The 13415-nt window shown below is 43.3% G+C and overlaps 1 protein-coding gene across 4 annotated transcripts in view; it reads right to left on the reverse strand.

The window, feature by feature from the left end:
* Positions 1 to 13415, reverse strand: part of LOC127643433 (serine/threonine-protein kinase DCLK2-like) — an 86506-nt gene that overhangs the window by 15388 nt on the left and 57703 nt on the right. For all 4 annotated transcript variants that reach the window (XR_007970518.1, XM_052126184.1, XM_052126183.1 and 1 more), the window contains 7 exons: positions 12620 to 12725; positions 10150 to 10207; positions 9340 to 9459; positions 7428 to 7574; positions 6867 to 7000; positions 6494 to 6571; positions 6153 to 6249 (listed from right to left, as the gene is read on the reverse strand). Coding sequence is in view for 3 of the 4 variants with exons in the window: in XM_052126184.1 (XP_051982144.1) it covers positions 6153 to 6249; positions 6494 to 6571; positions 6867 to 7000; positions 7428 to 7574; positions 9340 to 9459; positions 10150 to 10207; positions 12620 to 12725 (740 nt within the window). In the remaining variant the exon portion in view is untranslated. The remainder of the gene's footprint in view (positions 1 to 6152; positions 6250 to 6493; positions 6572 to 6866; positions 7001 to 7427; positions 7575 to 9339; positions 9460 to 10149; positions 10208 to 12619; positions 12726 to 13415) is intronic.

Below are 13415 nucleotides of genomic sequence, written 5' to 3' on the forward strand. Positions count from 1 at the left end.
ACTTATGGATTACGGCTTATAAACTCATACGTTTGCAGAATTTTCTTTGGTCTCTATGAATGTTACTCTACTGTAAGTCTTCCAATAACACATGCTTAAGTGGCGTCACAGTAGCAGACTCCCAAGAACTAAATTTTGGCCAAGGGTGTCACATTTGCCGACAGTTTTGCTAAGATCTTGCTCTTTTCAGACGGAGGTATGTCATACTTGCTGATACAAAATGGTGGAGGGGTGACAGATATAACAACAACTCCCCCCAACTCTCTCTCTCTCTGAAACCCTGTCATGTGAAGCTTGCTGAAACAACAGGAGTACCACATGAGCATAAACAATTGTAAAAGAATGATTTAGGATGTGATTCATGGAGTTTTGTATTATTTATCCCCTCAAGGCTTGCTGTAGAATGCTTATGTCCATGTGCAGCTTTTAGTGAATAAATATCGTAAAAACAGACTGTACTACCTCAGGATTCTGATTTCATTAGTAATTTTAGTGTAGGTGAACCTCAGGAAAAACCAGCCTGATCTCATAAAATTTACGTGAAAATGGCAAATATTTTGCAATCCAAAATGACGTGCTTCATTACACGTTTGGCTGCTGTTTCCAAGTGAAATGTCCAGCGGGGGGCACCAAAATCAAGTAAATAATGTTGTAATCAGACAAGGTTTTTAAGGTGAAATATTAGATGGATGCTTTAATCCGTAAAACGTACCTCCCTAACCTAAAATATTTACCTAAACCTAACCAATAATGTTTAAAAGATAAATGAGAGGTGAACTAAACAGACATGCAGAGAAAGATTTCTAAAACTGAACACAAAGAAAGACACACAGAAGGAGAGCATAATAGAGGGACAATGTGAATGAGTTGAGATGATGGAGTGAGTATGATGAAAGAGAGTGGGATGCAGTGAGGACAGGGAATACAGAAAAAGGACTGAAGCGATGTGGAGATATGGAAGTGAATGAGAGAAAGATAGAATGTATGGCAATGTTTGGAATAGCATAATAATATAATACACTTTCTGTATGTGCAGTATACAAGTAATGTGTAGTTGATATGAAATTTCAAAGAGGACAGCTCATATTATTTTACATGCAAGTTAATTACATAAAGGAAATTATGTAATTTGTCATCTCACATTTTTAAGAGGCTTAATTGTGTTTAAAATAGTATATATCATATAACGCAATATAAAATAAAACGTATACTTTTATACAGTGGATATATAATGTCTACACACCCTTGTTAAAACAGCAGGTTTTTGTGATGTAAAAAATTAAACAAAGATAAATCATATCAGAATTTTTGTACTTTTAATGAAAAATTACAACCTATGCAATGCCACTGAAAACCAAAGTGACACATTTCAGTTAAAAATAAAAATATTAAAAAAACTTAACTGCATAAGTGTGCACATCCCTGAACTAATACTTTACTTAATAACTAATACTAGCCTGAGTTCCGAGAACCAAGTCCGAGTGGGCCAGTAGGGGGCCACCAACGTGACTTGCTCCTCGTCCTCCCTGACCTTGCACAGCACCGGTGCAAGAAGGCTCACTGGGGGAAATGCGTACTTGCGCAGCCCCGAGGGCCAGCTGTGTGCCAGCGCGTCTGTCCCGAGGGGAGCCTCTGTTAGGGCGTACCAGAGCGGGCAGTGGGAGGTTTCCTGGGCGGCGAACAGGTCTACCTGGGCCTTGCCAAACCGTTCCCAAATCAGCTGGACCGACTGGGGGTGAAGCCTCCACTCCCCGCCGGGCAGGCGTTGTTGTGATAGCACGTCCGCTACGACGTTGAGCTTGCCGGGGATGTGAGTGGCATGCAGCGACTTGAGTCGGGCAAATTGTGACATGTGGCGGGAGCGTACGCCGCCTTGCCGATTTATGTATGCCACCACAGTGGTGCTGTCCGATCTCACGAGGACATGTTTGTCCCAAACTAACGGTCAGCAACTCCAGGCAATTGATGTGCCAACGCAGCGGGGCCCCTTTCCAACGGCCCGCTGCTGCGTGCCCGCTGCACACGGCACCCCACCCGGACCGGGAGGCGTCGGTTGTGACCAGGGCGCGTCGGGACACCTGCTGCAGGGGCACTCCTGCCCGTAAAAAGCAGAGGTCTGTCCAGGGTCGGAGTGTTTTGAGGCAGGCTGGGGTGATCCTTACCCGATGCGTGCCGCGGTGCCATGCTTGTCTCGGGACTCGAGTCTGGAACCAGTGCTGGAGTGGTCTCATATGCATCAACCCCAGCGGTGCGACCGCCGCGGAGGACGCCATATTCCCCAGGAGCCTCTGGAAAAGTTTTAGAGGGACCACTGTGCCTGGCTTGAAGGAAGCGAGGCAGTCCAGCACCGATTGAGCACGCTCGCTCGTGAGACGTGCTGTCATTGAGACTGAGTCTAACTCCAACCCGAGAAAAGAGATGCTCTGAACCGGAGTGAGCTTGCTCTTTTCCAAGTTGACCTGAAGCCCCAAGCGGCTGAGGTGCCAGAGCACCTGGTCTCTGTGTGTGCATAGTAACTCTCGAGAGTGTGCTAGGATGAGCCAGTCACGAGGTAGTTGAGAATGCGGATGCCGGCTACTCGTAGCGGGGCAAGGGCCGCCTCTGCGACTTTTGTGAAGACGCGAGGGGACAGAGACAGGCCGAAGGGGAGGACTTTGTACTGAAACGCCTGGCCGTCGAACGCGAACAGTAGGAAGGGTCGGTGTCGTGGCAAAATTGAGACGTGGAAGTACGCGTCCTTCAGGTCCACCGCTGCGAACCAATCTAGATGCTGAACGCCAGCCAGAATATTTCTCTGCGTAAGCATTTTGAACGGGAGTTTTAACAAGGCCCGATTGAAAACTCGCAAGTCCAGGATTGGTCGTAAGCCGCCGCCTTTCTTGGGTGCAATGAAGTAAGGGCTGTAGAAACCCTTCCTCATTTCGGTTGGAGGGACGGGCTCTACCGCGCCCTTGGCTAAGAGGGTCGCAGTTTCTGTGCGCAGGGAACTGGCGTGCTCGCCGTGTACTGCCGAAAAGCGGATGCCCCTGAAGGGGGGCGGGAGCCGGGCAAACTGAATTGCGTAACCGAGTCGAATGGTCCGGTGCAGCCAGCGTGATGCGTTGGGAAGCGAAAGCCACGCTTCCCAGCTCTGCCCTAGGGGCACCAAAGGGACGAGTATTTTGGGCGTACCCGGTGGGGCCTCGCAGCGGGGCGGAACAGGTAATGCAGCGTCGGGCGGCTTCGTTGCGGCCTGAGGTGCTGAGAATAGACTCAAAGCACTTAACTTGCTCCGCGCACCCGGCAGGGGGCGGGTTCTTGACTGAGGAGGAGGTCTGATGTTGGCGTCCTCTGGACTCGTCTGAACCGGCCAGCCGGGGGACAGTCGTGGGCAGGCGGAAGGCGGGATCACCGCGTCCGGTGTACCGGGACTGTTGTGATCTGAAAGCACATTGCCGTGAGAACGGCATTTGCGGGCCAGGTGACCCAGAGGCAAAGGAAATAGCTCTTTTATTGAGAATGTGGGTACCACAGCCCCGTCAGGGGTGTGGCAAATGAAAAAACAAAGGATTCTCCTCCCGGCCCTCCACCGGGGACGGAGCGGTCTTACCACCTCCGGAGCTAACGTCTTCGGCTCTGGGTCAGCTGTCTCAGGAACGCTTGGGAGCCTTCCGGGTCCTGGAGGGGTTCAGTGAGACAGGGGCGTCGCGCCGCCTGCGGCGTGCTCGACGCTGGGGCTGAGAGCTGGGCCCGGGTTGAGGCGGAGCAGGAGCTGGTTTCCTCGCAGGGGGCGCCCTCGGCGGGCAGGCGGGGCAGGGCCCGTAGCGGCAGGTCTCGCGGCGGGGCATGATGTGCGAAATGGCCTCCGTCTGCTTCTTCACCGAGGAGAACTGTTGGGCGAAGTCCTCGACGGTGTCACCGAAAAGGCCAATCTGGGAGACAGGTGCGTCCAGGAAGCGGTTTTGTCAGCCTCACGCATCTCGACCAGGTTGAGCCAAAGATGGCGTTCCTGGACCACTAGGGTGGCCATCGTCTGTCCGAGTGCCTGCGCTGTGGCCTTCGTCGCTCTCAGGGCGAGGTCGGTCACTGAGCGCAGTTCCTGCAGCACATCAGGATCAGGTCCACCCCGTGCATGTTTCTGAGAGCTTTGGCCTGGTGGACTTGCAGGAGGGCCATTGCATGCAGGGCGGAGGCAGCGCGTCCAGCCGTAGTGTAGGCCTTGGCGTTAGCGAGGATGTTGTCCTACAGGGCTTGGATGGGAGTACGGGCGACCCGCCAGGAGGTAGGGCTACCGGGGCATAGATGGTGCGCAACTGCCCTATCAACCTGGGGAATCGCGTCGTACCCGTGGCGCTCTCCGCTGTCGAGGGTGGAGAGAGTGGAGCGGGTGGCACCTAGACGAGCGGAGAGCGGGGCTCTCCACGTAGGCGTCAGCTCATCATGCACCTCCGGGAAGAAAGGGACCGGGGGATCGCGAGGCCGCAAACGGCGCTGCCCCCAGGAACCAATCATCCAACCGAGAAGGCTGTGGGGAGGATGGAGGGTTCCAGTCCAACCCCACGCTCAAGGCGGCCGGGCAAGCATGTCGGACATCTGAGCATCGGCCTCAGCCTGGGCCTGCTGGCCCGAGGCGGCAGTCCAGGGAGTCCTCAGCATCAGACACCGCACTCTCCGATGCAGCGGCGAGCTCATCTGCTTCGGACTCGGGAGGATAGACAGCCGGGCCGTGAGGCGAGCCGCTATCGCCCTGGCGTGGGCGGAGACCAGCGAGCGTGTCGGGAGCGGGAGGTTCGCGGGGGCTACCGGCGAAACTGCACCGCTGCCGCCCCAAATCGCCCCAGCGCCAACCGCACCGTTCTTAATCCCTTTCTGTTGAAAGCGAGCCGCGACCGCAACGTTGTCATGGTCATGTTCTCGCAGTGAGAACATGAACCATCCATAACGCCGCCTCGGTGTGATCGTGGCCCAAACACACGAGACAGCGCCTGTGGCCGTCTGAAGCAGAGAGCACTCTACTGCATCCAGGAACGACACAGGGGCGGAAAGGCATCTTGAAAAGACGGCGTCCTTAAAAGGACGTTCAACGCCGCTGTGTTTGCTCTTTTAGAGAAAATTATTCTTTTAGTAAAAACTCTTTTAATACACAGTGTGTGTGTGTATGCGTGTCTGCGCTGTCGAGCGCTCAGGGGCAACAGTGCACGCCGTGCACTGAGAAGGAGAAAGCCGCTGTTGTGCGCCGTCAAGATCCAACAGCATGCAGATCGTCAGAGGAAAACAGGAACGTTTAAGTGGCGTGTAACTCGCAGCAAACTGCAGACAGACCATCGGCTCCGAAGAAATTTTCTGAATGAACTCCCGTATTTGCGCCACTTAAATACCCGTATGTCCGGGGGCGGGATATGCAAATACCGACTGCCAACTCCCATTGGCCCTTTTCAATAAGATCAGAGGTGAATATCGGCGCTCAAGAGAGACCCCTAGTGTCGCTTCTCCGACACAACGTGGAGAGAGCGACAGAAGGGGAATCTAAGTTATTTATAAAAACATTTTCTCTGAAATGTGTCACTTTGGTTTTCAGTGGCATTGCATAGGTTGTAATTTTTACAAGGAGCAAAAAGTCTGATATGATTTATTTATCTAATTTATAACATCACAAAAATCTGCAGTTTTAACAGGGGTGTGTAGACATTATATATCCACTGTATATACAATGCGTGTGTGTTGCTCCTTCCCAGAGATACAGAGATATTTTTAATGACTTTGTTTTGACTATTGTAGTTGTATGAGCATAGAGACACATCAGTACGTCCACAGCGTGAAGATAGGATCTTTATTTATGAATGAAGTACTCTATAAAATCTCCCCACTCAGCTTTCAGTTATTACATCCCCTGAACACTTTAAAATACTCATGATAACTTTTGACAACTCAGTCTGTAAATCCACTTCGATAGCAAATTACACATTGACATCAACATCACAGAAATCTATATAGAATACGCTAGACCGGAAGATCAAAGACAAAATTCTTAAGATACCTCAAGGTAGATTCTCTGTCGCATAAGGTGAATCCAGTGCATATTAAGCAGTATTCAGTAAGTAGTAAGCTAGTATTTTATTCCGAGCATAGCCAATGTGTGTGCTTTTGTAGGATGTTTGTCTGATTGTACCCACTTTGGCAGAATCAGTGATATTGTCCCAGAAAGGTGATGGAAACTCTAAACGTCCAACCAGGATCTGATCGAAAAGGTCTTCCTGAAGATTATTCTCACTACAAAACATACATTCCATAGAGATAAGACATGAATTAAGTACTGAGAATTTTCCTATGTAGTGAGGTTTCATTATCAGCTATTTGGACAATAATTTGCAACACTGATTTTATGCTACATTTAAATGTTTTATGACAAGCTTTGTTGAGACTACATTTTAGAGGTACTTATTTTAGAAACACTGCAGTGGCTGAGAGGTTGCAATTCATAGTGGTTATAAGAAAAGCTTTTAGCTTGTGGTACCTGCGGAAAGGAGGGAAGCCACAGAGTAGGATGTAGGTAATCACACCAGCCGCCCAGATGTCCACCTTTAGGCCATAGCTACAGCAATGCCCGGCCAGAGGACGAAGAGGACAGACAAGTCAAAGAGGAAAAAAGACATAATAACATTGAAGATTTTAAAGGCTCTGAAACAAATCCAATTCTTGCACATACAGTACAGTGGCTTCAAAATGACATTTTAGGCACACTTAAAAATGTTTGCATGTCATTTCATTAAAAAAACAAAATATCAAACCAAATGGCATTTATGTCATAGAAAGATAGAACAGCACACTATACAAGCAAAATATTTCACAATAAGATATTTGTCTTTTATGCTGAAAATGGATCTCACCCTGACTCTGATATGATTTCTGGGGCAACGTAAGTAGGTGTTCCACACACAGTGTACAACGGCACTTCAACAACTGTGGCCAAGCCAAAATCACCCAACTTCAAAGACTTTTTACCATCAGGGTACTCACATACCTACGAGACACACCGTGAAAGAGGAAGATTTGCTATTTCTATGCATTATGAAATTTACATTTCCCCTCTTGACATACCATACATAATGTTTTCATGCAAAGTGTTTGTATATTTTTGGGAACTCAAGTCAAATGATGTCAGAAGGTGTGTTTCAAAGGTTTAATGGCTCAGCGTAGGAGTGTGTGGGTGTGTATATATATACTTAATGATAAACAGATTCCATGTCTCTATACTACTGTGGGTGTGTGTACATTAAAGACGGGCAGATGCTGATGTTAGATGTTTTTCTCTAGGTGTGAGTTGGTGTGCTTATGCACTAAAGTATTCTCAGATTTGTTGTCTGTGTGCAGGCGTGTGTGGGTGTGTATAACTGTATATTGTATATTTGATGTTTTTATTCTGTATGTGTATTTATGAATTTGCATACCAGTAAATTCTCAGGTTTAATGTCTCGATGGACAATACACATTCTGTGCAGGTATTTCAGAGCTGCAGCCAAGTTGAATACCATTGCACTAGCATCTCTCTCAGTGTACTTGGTGGAGGAGGTGATGGCATCAAACAGATCTCCACCCTGGTGAGAAACACACAGATTGTAATACAAAAAAAACATAAAAAACAAAAAAAACAATAGACTACACAATGTTCAAACTTTCCCCACACTGCCACATGCGTTTTGGACACACCTACTCCTCTATTATTACTATGTTATATAATAATAAAAACTTTGAAAAAACACAAATGGAAATATGGGAACAATGCAGTGACCAAAAAAGTTAAACAACTCAAAACTATTTTATATTTTAGCTTATTCAAAGTAGCCCTTCTTTGCCTAGATTACAGCTCTGCACGTTCTGGCCATTGCACTTGGGATGTTTAAGGATTTAAGGACTTCCCATGTATGCTATACAATTTTTGGCTTCTTTTCTTTCACTAAGCAGTCCAACTTACACATTTAAACAAACAAATTAATAAAAATAAAGATATTCTTTTGTAATTATATTTATATGTAGGCACAATTTGTATTGGTCTACAAAACAAATTCCAAGCATTTAAGAACACGCTTTTGCTACAAAAGATTTTTAAGAATAATGAGAAACATAAATTCAGTCAAGTATAACTTCTGACTGGTAGAGCAGGTAAGCTTTATCTCTTTACAAGAAGCAGAGATTAAAGACAACATGTAACAGCACTGATTCTTAATTTCTGAATGAATAAAAATCAATTGGGATATTCTTGTATGTTGAAAAGTATAACATGACTATTACTACTATTATATAATATTACCATAGCTGTCTGAATTAACGTGTCAATGCATGCAATAATTTTGTTCATTAAAAAAAGTTTAATGCGTTATTTTTTCTTAATCGTGATTAATGCATTAAGCGTTAATACAGCATAAACCAGCAAAAACGCTGGTTAGAAGGGCAGAATCTTTGTAATGTGTCCACCCGGAGTCATTACATTTATGTACACTTCATAACACACACACAACAGCACTTCCGTGTCAGTGATGGAATGATGGAGAAATGACCTTTAAACACTATTTGATGTACAAAACAAGCCCAGATGGGACTTGTGATAGAAATCAGGTATTTTTCAGCCTAAGTAAGGCACATTTTAAGTACAGAAGCACAGCAAGTCTTAACTATCACCAAAACAGAGAGTTCAAAGTGGCACTTGACATTGGCGCTGACACAAACCATGAACGCAGCTTCACGATTGATGAAACAAAGCGGATAGCAATAGTCTACCGACAGATTAATACTGTGGAAGATGAGAGTTTAAGAGATTTAATGGCCATTGCAATGAATAATAAACATATGGGGAGATTAGTTCAACCTCCCAATTAAGACTTTGGGATTTGTTTAATGTTACTTGATTTGGTGATATTTTAGTGCATTTTTATCATTATACTGTGGAACTCTTTGTTTGGAAAATGTTACTAAAGCATTATATTGTTACATATTGTTTTGTTTCCTTTCTAATGATAGAAATAAATGCATTTTGACAGGAAAATAATTATATTTATTGCGTCAAATTTCAGCACTTTCAAAATGTGTGATTAACAGCAATTAACTACAAAAATCAATGTGATTAATCGTGATAAATTTTTTTATTTAACCCAACCTTGTGGACTTATATGGTTGTTTTGAACAAATATTATGAAAAACAAAAATTTAGAATAATGTGCAAGGTTGAGCCATGCACAATAAGACCAGGGACATTTATTAAGTTAACAGGGTGATTATTGATTTAATGTTGTCTTGAAATGCAACTGTGGTGTTGTAACAGTATATATAGGACCTGTGTGTTGTTGAGAAATGTATGAACAGTACCTTCACAAGTTCCATGACCAGATAGAGATCAGTGGGCGTATCCACCTCCTCAATCAACATGATGATATTTGGATGCTTAACACGCCTCAACACCGCCACCTCATTCTCGATCAGGTGCTCCTGAGGGTTCAAAACACGTGTCACAAAACTCCCACCCATAAAGTATCTCTCAGCAGTCTTTTGTCTTTAGCTGCTGAGGCATAAATCTGCATGAATTCCTGAGGTCTGTTTTTGCAGGAAACAAGGCAAACAAGGAAACTAGTTTCCTCAGTTAAAGAACAGCTTGAAACCAGATTTCTGTATGGGGCATTGACCTCTGCCTAAATTTAACTGCTTTGTGGTTCTTGACATGAAATACTTTTGGGAAGTTGACATGTCCTGTGGTTTGACATGCTACTCGGTTCAAACTATTTTAAACAGCATTTTGTAATAATAATTTTTTTCGAATTATTATGCATGCAGCTTTTATGAGCTCATATTAATTGATAGACTACATGAAATGTTTGTACTGACTATACTTAGCACATAAAATATACACTTTTCCTTTCATATTAATTTGAACCTAAATTAATTCTGTTGAATAAAAAAGTCAATGGACATATTACACATCAACTACCTATTTACATATCATTCTCATTAGAGAGATTAATAGCTAAAGGAAAAAATATATAGCATTCAAAACATTCATAAGCAACTATTATTAAACAGACCAAAAATGCTTCTCAACAGCGGCCTAATGTGACATATATAATTCACATCTCATTATCCCACCCTTCCAAGCATCATGAATGTCTGTATGGTTGAACTAACTTTGCCACGGCATTTGATTTTGTCAATGATCTTCAACGCAAACTCTTTTCCAGTTGATCTGTGGAGAGTGAGAGAAAAAAGAAAAATAGACTTTGTTTCAGAGCCTCAGGGTCACATTTATAAGGATAATGTCCTTTCAATGCATGAGAGATGTGCTTTGTACCTTTTAACCAAAAAAATATTAACCTGATAGTACTGTATATATTAATCAGACATCATGACATTAACATACGTTGAAGAGGGGAAAAAACAGACCTTACAATACAATACAATGCAATAGAATACAACTTTATTGATCCCCAACTGACCCTTCTCTAAGCCCTGTCTTCAAAGCATTTCTGACAATCCTATATTAAGAACTGTTGCTATGATATGAAATGAGGCTAATTAAATGATGAGAGAATGTTCATTTTTTGGTGAACTAGCCCTTAAACTTATTTATGTATTGTCTGGTCTTAGTAAGGGCAATAGTACAGGTGAAACTCGAAGAATTAGAATATCGTGCAAAAGTTCATTAATTTCAGTAATTCAACTTAAAAAGGTGAAACTAATATATTATATAGACTCATTACAAGCAAAGTAAGATATTTCAAGCCTTTATTTGATATAATTTTGATGATTATGGCTTATAGCTTATGAAACCCCCAAATTTCAGAATCTCAGAAAATTAGAATATTACATGAAATCAATAAAAAAAAAGGATTTTAAATACAGAAATGTCGGCCCTCTGAAAAGTATAATCATGCATATGTACTCAGTACTTGGTTTGGGCCCCTTTTGCATTAATTACTGCCTCAATGCGGCGTGGCATGGATGCTATCAGCCTGTGGCACTGCTGAGGTGTTATGGAAGACCAAGATGCTTCAATAGCGGCCTTCAGCTCTTCTGCATTGTTTGGTCTCATGTCTCTCATCTTTCTCTTGGCAATGCCCCATAAATTCTCCATGGGGTTCAGGTCAGGCGAGTTTGCTGGCCAATCAAGCACAGTAATACCATGGTCACTGAACCAGGTTTTGGTACTTTTGGCAGTGTGGGCAGGTGCCAAGTCCTGCTGGAAAATGAAGTCAGCATCTCCATAAAGCTTGTCTGCTGAAGGAAGCATGAAGTGCTCTAAAATGTCCTGGTAGACGGCTGCGTTGACTCTGGACTTAATAAAGCACAGTGGACCAACACCAGCCGATGACATGGCTCCCTAAACCAACACAGACTGTGGAAACTTCACACTGGACTTCAAGCATCTTGGATTGTGTGCCTCTCCATTCTTCCTCCAGACTCTGGGACCTTGGTTTCCAAATGAGATGCAAAATTTGCTCTCATCAGAAAAGAGGACTTTGGACCACTGAGCAACAGACCAGTTCTTATTTTCTTTAACCCAGGTAAGACGTTTGACATTTGAAGTCCATGTCCAGGACCCGTCTGTGTGTGGTGGCTCTTGATGCAGTAACTCCAGCCTCAGTCCACTCCTTGTGAAGCTCCCCCACACATTTGAATGGCCTTTTCCTGACAATCCTCTCCAGGCTACGGTCATCCCTGCTGCTTGTGCACCTTTTTCTTCCACACTTTTCCCTTCCACTTAACTTTCTATTAATGTGCTTTGATACAGCACTTTGAGAACATCCAACTTCTTTTGCAATTACCTTTTGAGGCTTTCCCTCCTTGTGGAGGGTGTCAATGATGGTTTTCTGCACAACTGTCAGGTCAGCAGTCTTCCCCATGATTGTGAATTCAACTGAACCAGACTGAGAGACCATTTAAAGGCTCAGGAACCCTTTGCAGGTGTTTAGCTTATTAGAGTGTGACACTTTGAGCCTACAATACTGAACCTTTTCACAATATTCTAATTTTCTGAGATTCTGAATTTGGGGTTTTCATAAGCTGTAAGCCATAATCATCAAAATTATATCAAATAAAGGCTTGAAATATCTTACTTTGCTTGTAATGAGTCTATATAATATATTAGTTTCACCTTTTATGTTGAATTACTGAAGTTAATGAACTTTTGCACGATATTCTAATTTTTCGAGTTTCACCTGTATATAAAGAGTTTACAGCATCATAGTGTTTGTTATTAGACATTATGACTATTATCACTAACACTAATGTTATCAGGTGTGTAAATGCTATAAAATAATGTTTTTCTCTTTTCAAGTGTCATCAAGTAATCATTTGCCTCAGTTTTGATTCACAGCCAACAGAGTTTTCAATCAAATTGCTGTGTAATTTGAGAATTATTTTTTACCAAAAAGATAAATATGCTTAAAAATGTAACTTTTCCAGCACACATAAGAATATTATTAGTTCTGTTTATTATTACATTTGGCCAAAAAACATGCAGTTCACAGCGATCTCCCATTTTTTTCTATGGGAAGTTCTTCAAAGCTTGTCAGAGCGAGCAATGGTAACCAATGGAGGCAGAGCTTAGTGAAGGGTCAACATTAAAATACGCCTTTTGTAACTATTATTTTCTTACCGTTCTACACACTCCTTAACAATGGCAAAGTTTCCATCGCCTATAACTTTCCCAATTTTGTATTTTTCCAAAACAGTAGAGGCAGCAATGTTCCGATTGCCATTAACTGAAGGGAACAAACCAACAAATTAAACAAATTCAACTAATATATCAGATTAAGACACACAATACCACATCAGAACTTTCATATCACATGATTTGTGAAAAAAGTTTTTTTACGTGAAAACAATGGAACTTAGTCAGGGTGGAGACCATCCTTTATTTGACGCAAAGAAAACTGGCTGTGAGGTGCATTCAATATATTTCAAAGTTTTCTGGAATTGTCTGTCCACTTGAATTGTTTTGGAAATACATATTTTATATTATAGTTATTTTGATTGATTTTAACATATACCACAAACAAAATCATGAAAACCCCTCATGCACCCCTCACATCAAATGTGTTTTCTGCCCTGCAACGTCCAAACAGGGCCAGATGAATGTTTTGTAATATTCCCAAACAACAGATCAGCTACAAAACATCCGCATTTGGTGTTTTATTTTGTCAGTGCATTACACAGACAAACAAATGAAGGTCAACCTGACTCATGCATTGCTGAGCAGGGACATTTGCTAATACACTGCCACCACAGTATGTGAAAGTGTATAGTGGGTGAGTGCCTGTGCAAATGTGGCACATGTCAGCACTTTTACTGCCAAAGCCTGTCATACCCCAGAAATGCCCTTTGGGGACTTTTTGAAAACACACAATGATACACAAGGTGAGTGAGTACAAGGATGAAAAGCAGAGGGGATG

The sequence above is a fragment of the Xyrauchen texanus genome, chromosome 5 (assembly GCF_025860055.1).
Source record: "Xyrauchen texanus isolate HMW12.3.18 chromosome 5, RBS_HiC_50CHRs, whole genome shotgun sequence".
Classification (NCBI taxonomy): Eukaryota; Metazoa; Chordata; class Actinopteri; order Cypriniformes; family Catostomidae; genus Xyrauchen; species Xyrauchen texanus.